The 15,745-nt window shown below is 40.5% G+C and overlaps 1 protein-coding gene across 1 annotated transcript; it reads right to left on the bottom strand.

Moving 5' to 3' along the window:
* Positions 1–12,682: 12,682 nt before the first annotated feature.
* LOC104811324 lies at positions 12,683–14,610 on the bottom strand. The gene is made up of 5 exons (XM_010537984.2): positions 14,371–14,610; positions 13,795–13,962; positions 13,653–13,706; positions 13,397–13,540; positions 12,683–13,322 (listed from the first exon to the last, which is right to left on the bottom strand). The coding sequence occupies exons 2-5, from the start codon at positions 13,951–13,953 to the stop codon at positions 12,966–12,968; spliced, it is 714 nt and encodes a 237-aa protein (XP_010536286.1). The 5' UTR covers positions 13,954–13,962; positions 14,371–14,610; the 3' UTR covers positions 12,683–12,965.
* Between the last annotated feature and the right edge of the window lie 1,135 nt (positions 14,611–15,745).

Below are 15,745 nucleotides of genomic sequence, written 5' to 3'. Positions count from 1 at the left end.
CATCTGGGATTGCATTTATTAATCTTTCCATAAACCACCTCCATGATGCATCTTTTTCTCTATCGATAATACCCCATGCCAATGGATATTGGTGGTGGTCACCATCTTGTGCGGTTGCAACAACTAATGTACCTTTGTACTGGCCTGTAAGAAAGGTTGCATCAATAGCAACCACTTTACGCATGTAATTCCATCCTTTGACCGTTGCACCCAATGCAATGAAGAGGTATTTGAAGCTTCTGCCATCTGTGTCTAACTCGAGACTTACAATTGTCCCAGGATTTCTCTTCTGCAACATGTACAACCATCCAGGAAGCTTCCTAAAATGCTCTGCAGGATCACCTCGAATCTCACTTTCAGCTTTGTGCTTCCCCCGTAACGCCGTCAAATATGTTACGGTTGTGCCATACTTTGCTTTTACACTGTCTATTGTTTCATGTGCAGAAGGAGTGTTATCAAGTTTACCGGGAAATTCATCCTTCAAATAATCTCTAACCAATTTTTTTGTACCGCTCATACTTTTGCTTGATTCTGAAACGGGTTTGCAACTGTGAATGGGATTGTGTTTTCTTACACTCCAACGCTTCGAGTTTAAGATCAATGCCGTACGCAACCTCCAATTACAGCCGGATCCAACAAATTTACATCTTATTTCCCATAACTTCTTATCAGACCTCATCATAGTATACCTAAAACGAGCCACAACTGCACCCTTTCGAACATATTCTTGCGCTGCTTCCTTATCGTCAAACTCATGACCAATTGTTATATTTAATCCATCACTGAAAGTGAACACAGAATCAGAAAACAAAGAGTCCTTCATCACCATTATCATCATCACCATTATCATCATCATCATCATCATCATCATCATCATCATCATCATCATCATCATCATCATCATCATCATCATCATCATCATCATCATCATCATCATCATCATCATCATCATCATCATCATCATCATCATCATCATCATCATCATCATCATCATCATCATCATCATCATCATCATCATCATCATCATCATCATCATCATCATCATCATCATGACAACCAACGCACTCTTTCACCATAACTTCTCTAAGTCCACTTGAATGTTCACTATCAGAAAGATGTATAACTTCTGGCACATTATTACTCCCAACTTTACTCTTAAAATTTGGGCTCAACATAAAACAATCGTCATAGTCTACAACACCTCGTTTCCCATTTCCTCCAACAACACTACCATCCGCAGGAATTATAGCCTCTTCTTCAACGTTTTCTTCAGCATCAGTTTTCATACGTAACTCTCCTATCTCCACATAAAGCATACCTTGCAATCCATTTATTTTATCCAACAAATAAATATGAACGTGCTTGTCATTCCATACGTATGTCGGCTTTCTGTTCTCCTTGACATTTGGCAAATAACTTAACTTGATCTCCGTTTTATCTTTCTCCACCTTCATCTCAGCACATAACTCTCGAACAAGGTCACTGTAGGTTACCTCCCAGGGGGGGCAAAAGAACAGAAATCTTTGATTTTCCATGAACTTTCCTTCCCATTCATATTCTCCGTTTTTATTCAATATCCACCTACCATCATACAGAAAGTATACAATTGTCGATCTCTCATCTTGCCCGTCCATCGTAGCTGTAGAAAGCACAAATACAAAATACATATCAATTCAACTATTCTAGACTATGTGACCATGTGACCATATGAATATAATACCATGTGACCATGTGACCATGTGACCATTATTATCATTATGGCTATTCTGGACCATGTGACCATGTGACATTTTGACCATGTGAATTCCTCATCCTGTAACCATTATTACCAATCCTACTATTATGAATCATGTGACCATGTGACCATGCGGCCATGGTACCATGTGACCATGTGAACATAGTCTCATGTGACCATGTTATTATAGTACCATGTGACCATGTAAACATAGTACCATGTGACCATGTGACCATAGTCCCATGTGACTATTGTAACATAGTACCATGTGACCATGTAAACATCGTACCATGTGACCATGTGAAAATAGTACCATATCATTCTTGAAACATATGCCAACCGTTATGTTAATGAGCCGTGACTAACGTCACCATGTCACTTTGTGATCGTGTGACCGTGTGGCCATCTCACCAACTCCTCTCTACTGTGACCCGACATTTGTGTTTAGTGATACTCTAGAAACAATATCTAAAGTCCAGATCCGACCCGGATCTATGACTATACTATACTACAAAAGATAAAACTTCAAAACTGTCAACAATTAGAAGAAAAAAGGTAGAAGAAGCATCACTGTTCATCATATAAACACCGACAACCATCAATGTGGGTAGAAACAAATAAGATTTTCACATTTTCTTACCTGTTTTCAACTTCTTCAACAATTTTCCACTGATTTTGCTTTGATTTCTACTGATTTTGGAGAAAAAATCGCAAGATTGAAATGAAAGAGAAAGTGTAGGAGAGAGAGCTCAATGTCGATGAGGGAGAGAGAGACAGGAGAGAGACACCGGAAAGAGAGAGGAGAGAGACCCCGTTTACCCTAATTTTTGGGGATATTTTTTTAATAAAAAATTAAATATAAAAGGGTGTTTTGGTCATTATTTATAGAAGAGGGTATATTAGATGTTGGAATTTTTTTTTTATAAGGGGGGGTATGAGTGGAAGTTGATGTAGCACATTGAGTGTAAAACGGAAGTTGCCCCTCTCCATTGATACTGGAACATATAATACAAAAAAATCACACTTTTCTATCCGATTAAATTATATATATTTATCATATCTAATAAAAAAATAATTATATATATTTTTTAAAATTACTATATTTTAAAAAAAACTAATAACTAAATCTCTAAATATAAAACTGAATATTTAGTTCTCACGAACATATGATGTGTCAACAATTTTATCTTAAGCAGATGACACATTTTTAGTCACATTATTTTATAATATTTAATAATAAAATAGTAATAAAAAATTAAGAAATCTATAATAATACTAATAAAAAACAAAAATTGAATATATATATATACACATTCATGCATGTATACACATATATATGCATTTTCCTGTCAACATTCACTGTGATCAACGGTCAAGTTCCAGGTGTTTGGTTGATGTATGGCGTGAATTATATCATATATATTGTAATCTAGTCGTTCCTCTCATACATTTTTTTGGTATGAATGTGATTTCTTATATTAACCAAAAAATATTGTTTACAAAATCAGCATGGCTGCATCCAAGACCAACAGTACTCAGACTGTATATTTTTTGTCCAACAATCAGTTAAAAATTAACTACGCAGCAATATTCATATAATGACCCCTAGTAATCAACTCCCAGACAGATAATACCAATCCTGTAACATAATGTTACCAGTATCATACTTCCCCTTTTGAGCCGAGAGGAAGATATCACGAATCATGTTGCCGATGTGCATGCGCATCTCTTGTAATGTCCTTCTTGTACCATAAAAAATTCTCGAGTTTCATTCTCTCCATATCTCGTATACTAACACCTGAATGATTAGGCGGACGATTAGATAGCGGTTGCACGATCTGTCTGTTTGGCTATTCAACCAGGAAATGCAAAGCTGCAGACCTTCCGGAGGCGAGGTCCAGCACCTGGATGCGTAAAAGTTCCAAAGTGTCCAAGTATAAGGGCAGGCAAAAAATAAGTGTGAATGACTTTCCTGAGCCTCTTCGCAGAGAATACATACACAATCCACTTGAATACCCCAATTTATCAGCCGATCTTTTGTCGGTAGTCTTTGGTTTATGGCCTGCCAGAGAACAAGAGAGTGTCTCGGTATAGCAAGTATAAACCAAACTAGATCATACCAGAGAACTTTCGGCCTCTGAATCCTTAGTTGTTTCCATGTGGAAGACGATGAGAATGAGGTTTTAAACTTCCCCACGTGGTCTCTCCATAGGTGTATATCTTCGCCTTTATCCGGATGTGGTGGGTCGGTAGTAATAAGAGCCTGCTGGATTAGCTCCATACCTACCCCTCTCGCTGGTGGGAGGTGCCAGTGACTCTCGGTTGTTGCATCAATCACCTTAGCTGATTTCGGGATATGGACGAGACTCGGTCCACATTCGCCGAAGATCGTAATTAACGGACTTGAAGATACCCAGTGATCATACCAAAACCAAGTACTCCTGCCATCCCCTACTTGTTTCCGATGAAACTTCCTGACCGTGACCATGAGATGGATGAGCTTATTAAAGTTTCATGAGTGATTTACCGAAGGCTTACAAGTCCAGTAGCATCCCCCTTTCAGTAAGTGTTTCGTACTCCAAGCATACCATAATGAGCCAGCTTTGCTGAGTAGGTTCCATATTAGTTTTAGCCGAAAAGTCAGGTTTTGTTCTTCAAGCTTCCGAATTCCCAGCCCCCCTTCGTCGCGAGGCAAGCATACTGATACCCAGGCAATGCGGTGTCCAGTTGATTTTTCAGCTGTATTAGACCAGAGAAAAGAGGAGCACAATGAGTCAATCGATTTGAGAAGGAACTTAGGAAGAACAAACATTGAGCTCCATGAGTTCACCATCCCATAAATAACCGTTGAGATCAATTGCTTGAACTCCAAATCTGCTTGAAACTGATTTGGATCCTGTTTACGAGAAGTGGTTCACTGTGGGTCGCTAGGAGAAAAGAGCACCTGTTTCAAGGGAAATGCTTCTGACTTCTCAGATCATCGAGTCGGGGTATCTGGGCATGGAAACATCTACTTAAACTGCGATCAATGGCGAAGATGTTCCTGCGTTGTAGGGTGGGAAGGGGAGATAAGTGCAGTTTCTGGTTTGACTCATTCCGAGTGGAGCTTTGATTGAGCGTCTAGGAGAGACGGGACCAAGATAGCTTGGAGTTAACCGTCTTGCTACAGTGGCGGAGGTGACAGAAGGTGGGCAATGGTCTCTTCCGCCGGCACGGACAGATGAGATACTAGCAGTCCACTGCGAAATCCTCGAGCTGAGACTTCCTCTGGTAACGGCTGGTGAAGACAGATTCTACTGGTCTGCAGTGTACGACAAAGAACGACTACCAGATTTCTCGACGGCCAGAGCATGGTTGGATTATCAACCGGCCCAACTGCCTGTTCATTGGCACCGTGAGGTTTGGTTCTCGAAATCTATCCCCAAACATTCATTCATTGTGTGGTTGGCTGCTCAAAACAGGTTACCAACAATGGACCGCATGGCATCATGGGGAATAGCTGCCAATACTGTGTGTTACCTTTGCGGTACTGAGCCAGAAACAATTGACCACTTATTCTTTCGATGCACCTTCTCACTAATCGTCTGGCCTGGTTCGGTGATGTGAGTTGAACCGAGATTTAGGGACTGTTGCTCCTTTGCTGATCACCTACAAGCTCTAAAGGATTACACACATTGTCGTACTCTGTGATATATGTTGCTTCTACTATTCCAGGCTTCGGTTTATCTCCTCTGGCACCAGCGGAACACTCATCTTCATGGAGGAGAAACCATGCCAGCTACGTCACTGCGTAAGGAGGCCCTACGCACGGTGAGACGTCGTCTCTCCTCTCTTCGCGGTGAACATGGTTTCATGCTCGGTGATGAGAGCCTACTCACTATCTGGTTTAATAGATTTGAGCCTCTTTAATGTTCTGTTTTAATTGCATTACACCTACTGGTCTGATATGTAACTGATTGCCGTACATTTTTTATTATTAATACAGTACCATTACAAAAAAAAAAAAAGTGGCCACTCCTCTTCGCGGTTTCCGTGTGCTGGTCGCGTATGAGCTTTGCGTTCACGCATTTTTTATTATTAATACAGTCCCATTAAAAAAAAAAAAAAAGTGGCCACTCCTCGTAGCGGTTTCCGTGTGCTGGTCGCGTATGAGCTTTGCGTTCACGATCTCCCCGCCGAAGTCCACGTGTTGTATTGTGGAGATAAGGAAAGATTTGGTACTAAACCAAATCGGCAACTACGCACTCACTTGTTCCTAAAAATCAGCACTGTATCATTCTGTTTCATTATGTTTCCTTTGTTGTGATTAGGTTAGTTTCTCTGTTGAATTGTATAAAGGCATTGTAAAACCAGTGATCAATACATGCCGCATTATTCAACCGCCAGCTATTGTTGATACTTATCATGGTATCAGAGTCTGAACCAAACCCAAATTTGATTTTCTAACCTCGTTTTTATGTCTTCATCTGATCCCTCTTCACCTGAACCCTCTTTTCCGAACACGAACCCGACCGCGACTCCGACAATGGAACAATCGAGTCCTGCAAACACCGTGCCAGCGCCTAGGAGGACCATCTCTCCTTAAGATTTGACCCCAAGCGACAACCCTGGCTTAGTTCTCTCCCAGCCTTTGCTCTATGGAGACAACTACGATGAATGGTCAATTAACATTTGACAGGCCTTGAAGTCTCGCAAGCAATTTGGTTTCGTCAATGGGACAATTCCAAAACCGACTGAAACATCACCCGACTTCGAAGACTGTGACACAAACAACGCCCTTATCGCTTCCTGGATCAAGAATACTCTTGAATCCAATCTCCGATCCGATGTTGTTCATCGCGAACTCGCCTAAGATCTCTGGGACTACTTGAAACGAAGGTTTGGTAGATCGAATGCTCTTCGGCTCCTCAAGATCCGCAGTGACCTCGCGAATTGCCGTCAACAAGGGATGACGGTAGAGGCTTATTTTGGCAAGCTTACCAAACTTTGGGATGACTTGGCCAATTTTCGATCTCTCAAACACTGTAAGTGCAACCGCTGTGCCTGTGACATCGGTGGAATTTTCGAAAAAGAACGTGAGGAAGATAGGCTGTTTGAATTTCTTCTCGGTCTCGATGACTCGAGATATTCTACTGTCAGGTCCAATCTCTTATCTCGCCTTCCTCTTCCAACTATTGAGGAAGCCTATAACACGGTCTCTCAAGACGAGGATGCTAAACATGTCCACCAAACGATTCAAGAGAGACCTGATGTAGCTGCATTTTCGGTGCGTACCTCTCTGAAACCTCGATCAAAACCAGAAGACAAATACAAGAATATCCTCTGCACAAACTGTAACAGATTTGGACACTTGGCCAACAGTTGTTTTCAACTTATTGGATTTCCTGATTGGTGGGGCGAGAGGCCCCGAAACATAACAGGGGCCCGAGGCAGAGGCATTCTGTCATCTGATCGTTCACGAGGTTCCATTGCTCGTGCCAATGCAACCCAAGTGTCCGCCGCATCCACTGCAACATCTGTACCAGCCACAGAGCAGAACCCGATCGGCAGCATTACCCAGGATCAATGGAATAGTCTGATGTCTCTTCTCAACAAGTCAACAGTTAGTAACTCCGACAATGTTTCTGGTAAGAATTCTCCCACTCCTTGGATCTCGACACTGGTTGTTCACAACACATGACAGGATATTTCTCGTCTCTAGTTGATGTCACCTCTATTCCACCTTGCTCTGTTATTCTACCTGACAACAGAAAGGTTGTGTCGACACATTCTGGAGCAGTGTACCTCGGACCGAATCTGCGTTTGTCGAATGTCTTCTTTGTCCCGGGTCTGCACTGTCAGTTAATCTCTATCTGTCAGATGATGGATGACTCTGATTGTTTCGTTACGTTTGCTCTTTCTTTCTGTGTAATCCAGGACCGGATTTCCAAGACATTGATTGGAGCGGGTGAGCAAAGAGCTGGCTTATTTTACTATCAAGGAGCAGCAACTTCGGCAGCTACCATGATACACAAGTCTCCATCGGTTGATATTTGGCATCAGCGTTTGGGACATCTCTCTCCAAAGGCGCTGTCAAAGATTTCTGGCCTTGATATTTTTATTTTTCCTAGTTCTGTTTCAGACATTTGTGATACTTGCTTCAGAGCAAAACATACCAGAACACCTTTCCCTTTAAGCACTAATAAAGCTACTGCTGTTTTCGAGCTCGTTCATTGTGATATTTGGGGTCCTTATAGATCTCCTTCTTTGTCTGGAGCGAAATACTTCTTAACCATCGTAGATGACTTCTCCCGCGCAACTTGGATTTTTCTGATGGCTGCCAAACAGAAACACAAACAAAACTACGCCACTTTGTTGCTCTTGTTGAACGCCAATATAACACTGCTGTCAAAACTTTTCGCACTGATAATGGAGCAGAATTTATCAGCATGCGACCTTATTTTTCTGAAAAAGGGATTTTTCATGAGACATCGTGCGTAGGAACACCGCATAAAAATGGTCGTATCGAGAGGAAACACCGCCATATCCTCAATATTGCTCGAGCATTGCTATTTCACGCTAGTCTTCCCGTTGATTTCTGGGGAGAAAGTGTTTTGACAGCAGCATATATCATAAACAGTACACCATCTTCTGTTCTTGATCACCGAACACCGTATGAGATTCTTCATGGACATCGCCCAAGTTACAGTCATCTCCGTGTTTTTGGTAGCCTGTGCTACGCTCATGCTCAGAATCGAACGAAAGACAAGTTTGCTCCAAGAAGCTACCGTTGTATCTTCCTGGGTTACCCATATGGCCAGAAGGGTTGGAGACTTTACAACCTCGACACAAAACAAACTTTTGTTTCTAGAGATGTCATCTTCTCCGAAACAATTTTTCCTTACTCAGCCAGTCTTGATTCAACGTCTACACCATCTTCGTCTTCGCATCTGCAGTCATTTTTTGTGCTTTTCGATGCAACCGATTACTCACATCCTTCTCCGACACCTGCGCCTATTCTAAGCTCCTCCCCTGAGCACTCCGAACCTCCTGTCACACTGACAGAGGATCTACATTCTCCGGCGTCCCCTGTCCATGCCGTGTTTGAACCATCATCGTCATCTACAAATTCACCAACTCTCACTGTCGTCGATCCATCTTCAGCTGCTTCTCCAGTTGCTACAACTGAACCTACTCTAGGACACAGACAACGACAAAAGTTTCAGAATATTTTGCGGAAGGATTTTGTAACCAACTCCGTCACTGTCATGTCAGGTACTCAGTTTCCTCTAGCAAACTATATCTCATATGATCGAGTCTCGCCCAAGCACAGAGCTTTTCTTGTTAAAGTGACAGAGGCCATAGAACCTCAGACATACTCAGAGGCTGCTGGAGATTCTCGCTGGCAGAAGGCGATGTCTGCTGAGATTTTGGCTCTTGAACAAAATCACACTTGAACTCTCGAACCTTTGCCACCACACAATAAAGTGATTGGTTGCAAATGGGTTTTTCGTACAAAATTCAGATCTGATGGCAGTGTTGAGCGTTATAAGGCTCGTCTGGTTATCCTTGGTAATCGACAAACTGAAGATGTGGATTATGAGGATACATTCGCACCGGTAGCAAAGATGGTTACTGTTCGCACTTTCCTTGCGATAGCAGCGGCACATAACTGGGATGTACATCAAATGGATGTCCATAATGAGTTTTTGCACGGTGATCTCAGCGAAGAAGTTTATATGAAACCACCCCTAGGCTATCACGTTTCTACCTTGAATACTGTCTCCCGCCTTCGGAAATCTCTATATGGACTTAAGCAAGCTCCTCGTTGTTGGTTTGCCAAGCTTACTTCGGCCCTAACGAAGTAAGGTTTTGTACAAACGCAATCTGATCACTCGCTATTTGTCCTCCACACCGCCTCCACTCGACTTCATGTTTTGGTTTACGTCGACGATCTTCTTCTCACTGGTAATTCCGCTAAGACAATGGCTGATTTCAAATCTTATCTCAACCAATGTTTTTGAATGAAGGATCTGGGTCCCCTCAAGTATTTTCTTGGGATAGAAGTGGCTAGAAATTCGACTGAATTTTCCTTATGTCAACGAAAATATACATTGGATTTGATTGCTGAGACCGGTCTATTAGCTGCCAAACCTGCTCTGTTTCCACTGGAGCAACATCATCGTCTGAGCATTAGTGACAGTCCTGAGCTTCATGAACCAGAACCTTATCGCAAACTTGTGGGCAAGCTACTCTATTTGCTAGCCACCCGACCAGATATCACTTATGTTGTTCATATTTTGTCACCGTTTATGCAGAAACCTCGTCGGGATCATTGGCTGGCTGCTCTAGTGTTGTCCGCTACTTGAAGCTCAATCCCGATCAAGGCATTCTCCTCCGTTCTGATTCCGATCTCCTTCTATATGGATGGACCGATTCTGACTGGGCTGGCGACCCGAAGACTCGGCGTTCCTTATCAGGTTACATTATACAGCTTGGGTCGTCCCCTGTTTCGTGGCGCTAAAAAAGACAACCCACGATGTCGCTTTCTTCGGCTGAAGCTGAGTACCGTGCTATGGCTGTAACCACTTGTGAGTTGCTTTGGTTGAAAGCTCTGCTCAAATCTCTCGGTGTTCCACATCCAGAATCCATGGTTCTAAGTTGTGATAGCCAAGCGGCTATGCACATTTCGGAAAATGACGTCTTTCACGACAGAACAAAACATATTGAGGTTAGTTGCCATTTCCTCCGACATCATATCAGATCTGGAGAAATCTCAACTCGACATGTTCCGACAACCACTCAACTTGCGGATATATTTACAAAGGCTCTTGGACAAAAGGAGAAATCTCAACTCGACATGTCCCTCACATTGGAGGTTGTAGCATCCATTTTGGTAATTCTTAGACTGTTTGCCGATGAGAAATGGCTTGTTAGCTTAGGTCCAACAACGTAAAAGGACGACAAAAATATTAGACCGGCTGGGGGTGACTTACAGTCCAGAAAACAAAGAGCCTGGAGTTATCATCGCCATACAGTCGTGGATACGTCTATCAACAAATGCAAGGAAAAAAAACAGCATCCAAATTCACCTGCCAACTCACTTGGATCCAAGGGGAAAAAAAAGTGTACAGAGGATGACACAAGGCACTTGCCAGCCCACTTCGATCGAGTTCAGATCGGTTGGGCTCTGACCATTGGCTACAAGCCACATCTGGGACAAACTGAATTCTGCCTCGTGTGCGACGTGTGGTTTCCACGGATTCATAATGGCTTCGGCCCCGACATATTTTGCAACATTCTTCGATTGGATTATGGCGTACTAATGCAACACGCAAAAAGAAAAAAAAGCACGATGAACCCATCAGATTTCGGAAGACCGAGAGGGAAAGGAAGTTGGGCATGGCAGAAACTCCTCAGACTCCGACCTATTGCACGTCAATTCCTGAAATGTCATGTAGGGAATGGTCGTCAATGCAGATTTTGGCTGGACTCTTGGCTTCCCCAAGGTCCGTTGATTGGCTTCCTAGGTGAAGGCGGTCCAAGACAACTAGGGATTCCGAGAAATGCAATGGTAAGTGATGTTTGTAATGCAGAAGGTTGGCTAATACCTCCAGCGAGTTCAGATGAGGTTATTTCTCTACACCTCACGCTCATGGACATTGGTATTCCAGTAACCTCAGACCAACAGGATTACTTTTACTGGTCTGAGAGTTATCGAACTACAGACCATCAACGTTTCACTACTAAGAGGGCATGGAATATGTTCGTTCCTCCACCCCCTCGGGTTCCCTGGAGTAGTGTTATTTGGTTTAATAAATATGTCCCCAAGCATGCCTTTATCTCTTGATTGGTTGCTCGTAACAGGCTACCAACGAGGGATAGGATGCAACGATGGGGACGGGAGGTGCCTTCAACGTGTTTGCTCTGTGACGCGGAACCGGAAACCGTCGATCACCTTTTCTTTGGGTGCTCATATTCGTCTGCAAACTGGAACTCTTTGCTAATCCACTCGGAGCTTCAACTGACTTGGCAATTTACATTCATGGGATGGACTATATGGTTGGGAAGCTGCTCAAATGAACGTTGCATACGGCTGATGAAGCTGCTGATTTTTCAAGGGGCTAGTTACAACACCTGGAAGGACAGGAAAAACACTGAATCCAGTCCGGGGGAAATGCTGGTCAAGGAGATTAGACTTCAAGCAAGAAGACGACTCACAACGATCAGGAACGATTGGACATGCTTACATCCAGACGACTCGCTGTTTTCTATTTGGTTTCGGCTATTTGAGCCAATGTAATTTTTTGTTGTTTTGTGCTCTCATTTCCTGGGTTTGCTGTGTTGCTATCCTTATACATTGTGTATCTCTTTGACTTAAGATGGAGGGTAACACATTCCTTCATCCTGGTAGACGTTATTACAGAGGAATAGTATTTACATTTTTAACAAAAAAAAAAGCACGATGGAATTATAATAGATTTTAAATGAAATAAACATCTGTCATGGACCAAAGCATAAAAAAGATCGAATTTTCTGAAATTATATTAGTTTTTTTAAGGAAATCTATCGTTCTCATTTTGTTTGTTATATAGTTTTATATTTTAAAAAATAATAAAATTTTTGTAAAATTATTTTCTTACAATTTGGTTTAAACTAAATCGTTATAAATGATTTGTGATAATATTATTAATTAGAAAAAAATAACTATTTAAAAAAACTAATAAATAAATCTCTGAATATAAAACTGACTATTTAGTCCTCACAAACATATGATGTATCAACAATTTTATCTTAATCAGATGAACGTTTTTTGGCACATTATTTTACAATATTAAGTAATAAAAAATTAAGAATCTATAATAATAATAATAAACAAAAATTACATATATACACACATATGCATACATATACATATACATATATACATATGTACATACATGCATATATACATTTTCCTGTCAATATTCACTGTGATTAAAGGTCTATTTCCAGGTGTTTCGTTCATGTATAGCGTGAATTATAATATCGTGTATATATATATATTCGTTCATGTAGCGCGAATTATAATATTATATATATAGATATAGAGATATATATATATATAATCTAGATAATATATATGCACTAGAATAGCTTAAAACCATACATGTGTGATCTCTGTATGAAGGAATATTGTCACATTCAATACCTTGAATTTCTCTTATTAAATATAACCGGAAAGAGTTTCATACGTCGCCTACATTCAAATTCAGGGGCAATCAGGGCTCCTACCGGGCCCACCAAAGTAGATGTGAGTTCCCTGGTTCTCGTCAACCGAGAGAACTAAATTGTAGCATTTCTCATTATCAACGTCGATGTCAGCGATACGGGGCTCCCCATTCCTAACGTGCTGATCATTGATTACGGCAATGTGACTCATGTAGCACGACTTGCTGTACCCTTCCTCGCCGAAGTGGCCATTCCCCATGGCGGTTGCCGTGTGCTGCCCGCCTCTCTTAAGATTCACGAGACCCGCATGCTCCTGCATATTTGTAAAGATCCCCTTCGGCCAAAACCCGATTTTCTCCCCGTTGAATGTCAGCCACCAATCTCCGCTCACGGGATCCTACCAAAACCATTAGTTCTCTTGCATAAATGCCATGCACTTTTATTAATTAGGCCAATGAATTCGGATCTCACCTTCTCTACTTTTACGGTCATTAAATATTGCATACCACCGTAAGCCGAGAAATATTGGAAGGATGTTCCAACTCCGTAATGCTCGGTAGTTTGAACGAAGCCATGACACAAGAGGTTGTGGCATCCCGTGCGGTAATTATCAGGCTGTTTGTCGAGTTTCCATTTGTGCATGAGAAATGGCTCGTTAGCTTAGTTCATATACTAATAGGGAGCGAGAAAGGACGACAAAATATGAGACCGGCTCGGGGTAACTTACAGTCCAGAAAACAAAGAACCTGGGGATATCATCACCGTAAAGTTTTGGATACGCCTATAAGCAAATGCAAGAAAAAGTTTTGGATACACCAGCCAACCCACTTGGATCCAAAAAAAAAAGCATAGAGGATGAAACAAGGCACCTGCCAACCAACTTCGATCGTGTTCAGATCGTCTTCAGTCTCCCCTTCGGCCAAAAGCCACATCTGGGCCAAACTGAATTCCTCTCGGTCTTCGACGAGTGGTCTCCACAGATTGACATGGACCTCGGCCCCGTGATATACTCCCTCCTCCGCATGCATCACGGCATACTGATGCAATATCGAATGAAAAACAGAAGGGACGATGAAAATATAACATTTATGAGGAGGATTGTGAAATTGCTAGTTCAAATGCCTGTATTTTGATGGTATAAAAAAATATATAAAAAAGACTAATTTTTTTTGTGAAATTATAATATATATTTTGAAGAAATTTAACATTCTGATTTTGTTTGTTATATAAATTTATATTTTGAAAAATATTGAATATTTTTGTAAAATTATTTTCTCACCAATATTTGGTTTAAACTAAATTGTAAAAATGATTTATGATAATATTATTAATTAGATAAAAAAAATCTGTAGAAATTAATATAATTATTAAAACTATATATATATATTGAGCATGATATCCCAAAGTTATACGAGACAACTCTGCGACTACGTATGAATATATACCTCATGCGATTCACCTTGGCTGGGTGTAGGTGTATTTGTTAGGTGAGATCGATGCTTACGGAAGCTATAACTTCCATCCTTTTTTCCGTAACTTTCGACGGAACCCCATCGTAAGAGATCTTCCCTTGTTGTTCTTCTTATCGGAACAGTATTTTTTGGACATTTTCCATTCCTATGCCATAGTTGACTTATGGGCAGCAGTTTTTCATCAGTGTTCACGGAATGATTTTTTGGGGGAAAGCTCGGTACTTTGGCATCGTTTCCATGAAAAAAAACACAATAAAATAATGTGAAAAAATATCAAATCAATGATATCAAGAGAAAATACTAGTCAAAGAAATAATTTTTTGCATACCTGAATAGTGTAGTTCTTTAACAAATGATGGTCAAAAGCGTGTTGTTTGTATATATCAACACAATCTATTATATCTCCATCGGGACTCTATTTAGTAGAAATATGAAAAATTGAAACAACAACGTCATAATAAAGAAACATTAATGATAGTCATCTCTTAAATGAAGTTATAATATCTATCAATATAAGAAACAAGAAATCTTATAGCTTATATATCCATGTGCCGTTACATACTTTGATGGATTTAACAGCGAGTTTGTTGATTCGCTTCAGATGCCATTGTATCTCAACCTCTTCCAATTCTGAAAGCTCCCTCCTTCCGTAGGAGGCTGTGCTTATCATCGCCATGACTGCTAAAAACAACAACAAAATGGTCGTCCGACCAACCATGAAGACATGAGATGCCATTCTAACAAACAATATCAATAGCTTTCAGATTGTTGGTATGGCTCTCGTTTCCAAATGTTTGGAATTTATAAGCATAGAATTGGTTCATAAACCAAAACAACCATAATTGTTTCCATACAATATAGGTGACTCGATACATGAACAGATGGTTTATTTTCCTAATGTTTGGGACCTATATTCGTAGAATGGATTCATTTTATTGATAAGGTTAAATGTAGAAATGGAAATCACATATTAAAAAGCACAACCCTAAATTCAAAATGAAAAACGGATATTTTCCATAAGAAAATTCTAATAAATATTTTTATTAAAATAAACGATTTTATACTTATAAAATGTGATAATTGGATCTATATCCATATATATAATATTTATCAACCGGAATGATGATTTTTTTTACTTGAAATGTATTATTTAATCTCCACTAGAATATAACAATCGATTGCAATATAAACTAAAGGCCTAGGTTATATTTATAGGATATCAACAAAAAGTTCACAAATTTTCAGAAATTAATTATAATAAAACATTTATATTGCACGGACAAAAATATCCAAATCATTTTCTCCATTCTCTAATATGTATGTGGCAATCCACGTCATCAAATTCGTG

This window comes from Tarenaya hassleriana, unplaced genomic scaffold (assembly GCF_000463585.1).
Source record: "Tarenaya hassleriana unplaced genomic scaffold, ASM46358v1 Cleome191, whole genome shotgun sequence".
Taxonomy (NCBI): Eukaryota; Viridiplantae; Streptophyta; class Magnoliopsida; order Brassicales; family Cleomaceae; genus Tarenaya; species Tarenaya hassleriana.
The sequence above is the reverse complement of the archived record's forward strand: the minus strand, read 5'-3'. Positions and strand labels throughout refer to the sequence as shown.